Source organism: Saccostrea cucullata, unplaced genomic scaffold (genome assembly GCF_032062105.1).
Source record: "Saccostrea cucullata isolate Sc308-1 unplaced genomic scaffold, CSIRO_AGI_Scuc_v1 ctg6175, whole genome shotgun sequence".
NCBI lineage: Eukaryota > Metazoa > Mollusca > Bivalvia > Ostreida > Ostreidae > Saccostrea > Saccostrea cuccullata.
In genome coordinates, this window is record NW_026928785.1 from 17,501 (window position 1) to 25,250 (window position 7,750).

General features: G+C 30.9%; 1 protein-coding gene across 3 annotated transcripts in view; it reads left to right on the top strand.

The window, feature by feature from the left end:
- The window catches only part of LOC134278705 (ras-related protein Rab-24-like), a 20,748-nt gene extending 13,750 nt beyond the window's left edge, over positions 1 to 6,998 (top strand). The window contains exons 2-8 of one of the 3 annotated variants that reach the window (XM_062760998.1): positions 2,731 to 2,799; positions 2,925 to 3,071; positions 3,389 to 3,488; positions 4,512 to 4,562; positions 4,686 to 4,763; positions 6,456 to 6,543; positions 6,890 to 6,924. In XM_062760998.1, coding sequence (XP_062616982.1) covers positions 2,731 to 2,799; positions 2,925 to 3,071; positions 3,389 to 3,488; positions 4,512 to 4,562; positions 4,686 to 4,763; positions 6,456 to 6,538 — 528 coding nt within the window. In that variant the 3' untranslated portion in view covers positions 6,539 to 6,543; positions 6,890 to 6,924. Of the gene's footprint in view, positions 1 to 2,730; positions 2,800 to 2,924; positions 3,072 to 3,388; positions 3,489 to 4,511; positions 4,563 to 4,685; positions 4,764 to 6,455; positions 6,544 to 6,889 lie in introns of all 3 variants that reach the window. The other 2 variants (XM_062760997.1, XM_062760996.1) reach the window with 2 other exon arrangements.
- The last annotated feature ends 752 nt before the right edge of the window (positions 6,999 to 7,750 follow it).

The following is a 7,750-nucleotide window of genomic DNA, read 5'->3' on the forward strand; positions in this document are numbered from 1 at the left end:
CAAAAAACTTCCTCCAAAAATCAATTTTTATTATAATAAGAATATCCTATTGATAGCTTAATTAAGTATACTTTTTAACATTTATTTCAATTATTCAGTTGACTAACATACACTTATTACAGTATTTTAAGAAAAAAAAATAGGTTTTAATTCTATAAACTATTGATTTTGATTAAATCAAGTTTTCCTGATTGTTCACTAGTAGTTGAAGTTCTCTCGTCGTACCTCTAGTGTTGTCGGTATAAGACCTTTACAAATAAGAGAAGTGTTGCAACACAAAAATAACTAACAAAAAACACAAAAAAGACACCGTCAATAGACTTTGTCGGTAATTCCTCAGTTTTAGAAGAAGACTGAGAACTTTGACTCGTGGTATTGTTTTTCTGATTGATATCATTTGGAGGTAGCTTCATTTCTGCAGCACTTATCTCTCGATGCTTGATTTTCCATATATTGGCCCATCCTTTCATTATCTTTTTGAAATACTTCATATCAGGATTTTTTCTGGCATGATGGTTGTTGATACTATACACGGTGGCAACAGTTATCAAGGTGCTGTAAATAAGCATGGACATCAGATACATGCAGAAAATGGAAGATGTATTGCTGGTTTGCGGCATTCTGTCAGTTATCAAAGTCATGTAGACAGCAAAGCTCAGAAGAACAGTAATTGCAAAAGACATACGTTCTCCATTTTCCACAGGAAGTTTGAAAACAATCGCGTTTACCAGGCCTAGAAAGACAACAGGTAATACAACACTTATCATGTGAAATACCATTCGCCTTTCCAAATCGAAAATAATTACGACGCGTTCAACATTTTTCGTCGTTATGAATTCTACTTCGGAATTGATATTGCTAAGAATCCATTCTCCGTTACTCTCGAAATTTGCAATATCTATCTCAGCTAAACCCATTTGTAATTTTGAAGCGGGCATTAATGTGGAAAGATAAATTTTACAACGATGGATATCATTGGGATAGAAAGTAATATCTGACGTGCATGTTGTGGTCAAGACTTCCATGAAAAACAATCGAGCATGTCCACTGCTTGAAAACTGAACCTCTTTTGAATCTGGATCTCCTTTATAGATAAGAAATTTCTCAGCACAGTTCAAAAGATAGAGATTTGGAGACCAGATGCGTGACAGTTGAAAACTCAATTCATGGATGTTTTTGTTCGACTGTGGATCCCAAGATAACATTTCGTCTTTCCACATTAAAGTCATTGCTGTCACCATGGTTAATTGTCCATCCACGACATTAAACTTATTGAGAGCTTTAAGAGTTATGTCCATTTCTATCTTGATTTTTTCGCTTTGGTTTCTCTTTGGAATAATATATCTTGAATAGCCGTCAAGTAATGTATTTGTCACATTTAGAACATCCTTATAGTCTTGACAAAAAATTCCAGTCAAAATACTGACCAGTACATACATTTCTAATCTCGCCGCTCGGAAAATCTCCATCTTTACTGACCCAGGATCAATTAAAGACTGAATGTTTGGGAATTCATTGAGAACTATTACGTACATACACCACTGTTCAGTTACGAAATTATTTAGATATAGAATATTAAAGCATCGTTATTAAGATACCAATGGCTTAATTTATGGATTTATTTGATTTGTATTTAATTGTTGTCCATTGTGTGTAATTGGTAAGTAATGATATCAATAACTATGGAACTATGTGGAACTTTGAAAAGCAATTAAATTAGTTCACTGATAAGAAAATATGATTAATACATGTTTGTAATACAAGTATTGTGGAATTGGTTTCGTTGTATTCTCGAGAAAGCACACAAACAAAAGATGAAACTGAGGTTATCATTGAGTCAATATTTCATTTGTGTTAAAGTTTGAATACAGCTTTAATTATTCATTAATGAAGTTTATAGTTCGTATTGATTTATTAATGAAGTAATTAGAATTTGTCGAATTAGATGTACATGTCCTATAAAGTTTTCCGATGTTCTGACCGTTTGAATTGAAGTGCTGATGGATAGATGTTAGGAATCATTGTCATTACAACGTACCCCAGAACAGTGTTACTTAGTCGTATTTTTTTTCTTTTGAAGCATATCGTTATATACATATAATTATTGGTATTGATTTGGAAATCTGTCGTGAACATAAGTTCTTAATTTAAAAAAAAAGAGATATTATTTATTAATAGTAAGAATAATCAAACGATTATGAACTAAAAACAGGTGTTAATGCTTTAGTTAGTATTGCCACTACATCCAATTGTAAGTATCATGACCACAAGTACGCTAACCAGTATACGATTAAGCAGTATGGAGTGGGAAATGGTTTTATAGCCCCTTTTCCTATGATACATTTTGCCTAGAAATTATTCCCCTTAGCCACCATCTTGTAGGGCAACATTCCCAGATCTCTTCATTATTCAACCAAGTTCAATTTGTTATACTGGTTACTGAGGTTAAGAAAACACTATTTTTCTTATGAATATACGTTTGTTAAAACCTTTATTAATTCATAATTTTAAGATTGTAAATATTTTCCCCCATATATTTTTTACATGCTTGTTTAAAATTGGTTGCTCAAAGAGGTAATTTCACTATTTTACCCTACAAGATGGCAGCTAAGGGGAATAACTCCTAGGCAAGATATGTCATAGGAAAAGGGTCTACTGGGGCTTATCTTATGAAACTTAACGATCTTTCTTGGACAAAATTAGAGTTGTTATTTTTGTATAATTTTGTAGACGATTGGTGCAGCATTTGTTTCTAAAAAGATACAAGCTCTGGGAAAGAGGGTAACGCTAAATATATGGGTAAGTCACATGATTTGCCCAGTTTGTAGCTCCTTTTAAGAAACATACCTCAACTTTTTTTTCAATTTTATGAAGTAACTGAATTTTTTGTAATACCAATGATTTAAGTATTCGATTTATGGCAGGACACAGCCGGTAGTGAAAGATATCAGTCCATGACTAAGATGTACTATAGAGGTGCCCGTGCCGCCATTTTATGTTACGATCTGACAGATAAATCCAGTTTTGATAAAATTAGATACTGGGTTGGCGAGTTACAGGAGAATGAGCAGGTAGAACACAGAACTTATGAAATGTTGAATGAGTATCATTAACAAGCTTTTAATTGTAAGAATAAATATCAAATAAGTATATTGAAATGTGCCAAAAGTGACAAATTTAATAGATTGTAAGTGAACAAATATTTACTAGTTCCTTTCTAAAGATACTCATTTTGTCCATTCTTATGTGTTGTATCTAGTATTTTTGTATGTTATATATCTAACATGTTGATTTTGTAACTTAAGTTATATTGCATTTTGATGTTTGCTAACAAAATTTATAATATATATTAATAAAATAATGTAAAATTGTTTTGTTTACATCACAGTATTGCCGAATGTATATATGTGGAACAAAGAAAGATTTGATTGACAATGATCCAAAGACGAGGGCGATATCTGTTGACGAGGCACAAGTGATAGCTCAAGGTATTATGGCCTCTTGTTTTCTATGGCGTTTAAAAATTAGTTAAAACACCTGATCCACCTCCGGGATTTCTGGGCGTCGTGTGTCCAGGTCATCATCATGTATCTGTATTGTTTGTAGCTTTTATCAGATCGATCTCATTCTCATCTTAACCTTTTCCATTTATTCTGCTGCTTGAACAAATTAAATCCATTTATATTGGTACAGGTGGTGGAACAAATGAAAACTTGACGCTTTGATAAAATGGCTTATGAGAAAGTATATTTATTTATTACATACTTAGTAATAAATACAGGATTTTTGCATATGTGATATGCCTGACATCACAATAGCCGTATCAGCCCTGCAGGCTGATATGGATTTGCAGGACTGATACGGATCAATATCACACCCCTTGTAAATTCAACCTCAAAACAGTACTTGTGATAATATAAATATTTTTGATATAATCATTCTCATTATTTTAACCTTTTGATTGTAAGGATCACCTACTGGTATTTGACGAAAGATCGTTTCAAACTATGGATAGGGCAAAACATACCCAATCCGTTTGAGTCAATCAGCTAGTATGTACCTGTCAGAAGTCTGTGCATGATTATTTTTTCTCAAGTTGATGTGTACTCTATTTTATTACTATTAAAGTATGTAATAAACATAATAAATATACCCTTTTCCATATCACATCCTGTATCAGCCCTCGACCAATATCAGGCCTTCGGCCCTCTGGCTGATATTGGTGTCTCGGGCTGATACAGGATGTGATATGGAAAAGGGTATATATTATTCTCTATGTATTATATATTAACCATATTTGAAAACGGAGTTATATCCCGGGTAATCTACAGATGTATTTTAAGTACAAAAGAATTCAATGTATAAACAAAATCACTAGGTAGCGAGGTGCATCAGATTTCTAAAGAATTTGCTTAATGTTTAAATCAATCTTCTTCCTAGCTCATTTCATTAAAGAACGCATCACAACTTAATAATTTTTCAACCAAGTTTTATTTCTACGGTCATTTCAGACTTACAAACTGATTGTTTCGAAACCTCGAGTTTAACAGGAGAGAATGTAGGTAAGTTTAAAATAATACAAGTACATTTGTGTAATTCATGTTAAACGTACTTGATATATCCTTTACATTGTAAGCTTGTGTCAAGTTACTGAATGATTAAAATGACTTTTTGCTATTCAAAAGATGCTGTATTTCAACGTATAGGAGAGGATTATATAAGAAACATGCATAACTATCCAGAAAACCAGCCAAAAACACAAGGTATTGGGTCCTGCTTACGTTCAGTTTCCATTTATTTTCTAAAAAAATATTAAAAAGTAAAAACCACCGAATAAAGATGCATAAACTTGTTATGTTTCACAGAGAAAAACCCCCCGCTAGAAAAGCGAGCGGATATATAGTGATGGGGGTGTCGGAACGTCCTCTTATACCACTGAATGAAATTTAATGAGACTTTCACGGAATTATTGTTACATTATAACATTGTGCACCTCTTTTCTTACTTTTTGATCGGACACATATATGGGGTTCCCAGAGCAAAACATGGGCACGACTATTATATTGAAGGGTACCCATCTCTTATCAACAGCTCCTCCTATACCACTGAATAAAATTTGATGATACTTTCCCAAATTCTTTATTACATAATACCATTGTGACCTATTTTACATTTTGATTTTGACACTTATTTCGGGTATCCCAGTGTAAAGCATGGACTGCCATTGTAACATGTGGGAGGCGGGGGTATCATTAAGTGATCTCATTGCTCACAGTACCTGTAGTTTGAATAAAAATATATGAATGAAAAATATGGAGATAAGGAACATTAAATTGTATTTGCTGACATAATCATTGTATCGACCATAGAACTTCCGAAATGATGACTTTAAACGAGACTGCTAATATTCTTGTTTCATCAACTTGTTTGTCAATAACTTACCTCATTTTAGAAATTGTACATATGTAGAACATGCTCTTGCGTTTCGAATGAACTAAGAGATATAAACCCTGTCTGCAGGTGAAAATTTATTGTTCCATAAGTAGGAGAAGTTGACGATTGAAAAGTTAGAGTCATCAAGTTAATTATAATAAAATTATTTTGTATAATGTTGGGGTTTTTTTTCATAAAAGAAATATATATTAATATATCAATATATTACTATAGTTATAAAAAAAAATGTTTAATTCTAGTTTGACCATTTGATATTACACCTAAACTTTTTTGCTTTGTAGGTTTTGAAAATAAACATTCCCATTTTATTCTTCACATAAATCTCATGTATTTCTGTTTGTATAGAACGCATATCGCACTCTGAGAAATATCATTAGCCATGATAATAACAACAATTTTGACTAAATCTGTAAATAAAGTTTGAGTATATGATTTATATTTAAATCAAAGCGTGAATTTGATTTGAACAACTGAAGCTGAATCTATTAGAGCAAAACAAAACACAGATATGACTCGTTGTGTAAACAGTCATTTACAAATTTTAATCTTCTTTTTTTCATATATAACGGTTTTTATTTACTCCCTTACGAACTTATTAAGAAATGTAAACAAACTAAATTGGTATTTATTTTGTTCATTGTAGAAATAAAGCCAGAGTTATAATTAATCTGTTAGAGATTATTGACTTAGATTTAAAATCAAGTCGCGGTGTCAAAGCAATTGTGAGCTATACGCTAACATAGGAGATCAATATATGAATGGATATTCCTTAATAAAATGCAATCAACATTTTTGAAATAAAACTATCAAAATATTTATTTTTCCTTTAAAAAGTACTGAAATTCAGATTTCTTGAAAGTATAATGACAAACAATAAACAAATTTTATATAATGAATAACATTTTCTAAATACTAGTATTGCAATAAATCTGGGAGATGAAATCTGTATCTTTATGTTTGTACCTTAAGATGAATTTTCCTGCATTGTAAATTTATTACAGATAACGGCCAGGATTCATTTCACGTACATCAGAAAGAGAATACACCGCCCTCTTCGTCATGTATGTCGTGTTTTAAAAGGTGAGAAAACTTAATGTCTTTATAGATTTCTAATCAATGGATAAAATCAATAAATAAAACTAGAATCTTAGAATAAATATAATTTATTTTAAAACTGCTATATCTTGATATTCCGTAGAAAAATGAATTGGTCCTTTGGACATTACTGCATGTTTGTAACGTTGCTCTTAGGTTTTATATTTGATAACAACTTCACAAATTTTCTATAAGACACTTGATGCTAAATTTCTTACGATTTCTTCCACTCTTAATCAAGAATTTATATCTAAAAAATTGTACTTAAATTGATGCAGATTTTCAAACTATTGAAATCCGTACTTATTCATTTAGCTTTGCGATGTTTTTTTTTTCACAGGTGAAAGTAGAGGATGGAACTTTAAATGTTTTATTTATGGAAATGAAAGATGTGAAAGAGGATGTATTTTTTAATAGTGTTGTATGAGAATGACCATAATCATTATTATTGTATTGAGTTCGTTAATAGATTTTTTTTATTCTTTTTGATTTACTTTATGAATATACGAATATGTTTCAAACAGTTATATTCTCTTGTGGAAAAAACTAAAATACTTCAAAAACAATTTGCAATATATTTGAATTGCTTTGCATCTAAGTTTCATAATGTATAGTGTCATCTGGTATCTCGGAAACAATAACAAATAAGCAATGTTTCTCTTGGTCAGTGTTTTGTTTTTATTTTATGTTTTAATTAAGTAAATGAACAAAATGTATAAGCAGCCTGTGATCATTAACTGTGGTTGGACAAAACATGTAATAAAAATTTCAAAGGTTTGTTTGTTATGTTTAAGCTTATTGTAGTTGATCTGTAATATATGAATAAAAAGTTCAATTAAAATTTGTGCGAAAAATCCTTTCTATAATTATTTCAACGGATTCAAAGATGTGTATAAAAAAAAAAAAAAAAAAAAAAAAAAAAAAAAAAAAAAATAGAGTAACGGCTGTAAATAGTTCAGTGGTTAGAAAGCTTTCAAGGTACCAGAGATCAAAAGATTAAACTTGATATTCAATTACTTGTGACATACTGCTTCCAACTAAAAACACACTATTTTCTAGGAACATGTACAGAATTTTTTTAACTTAAAACAAAATGATGGTTAACCTTGCTGTCAATTGACTGAAGCTTTTGTATAGTTTTTGCTTAAAAATTATGAATAGTGCAGTGAAACAACTTTCATTTCCTTTAAAGAAAAACTTT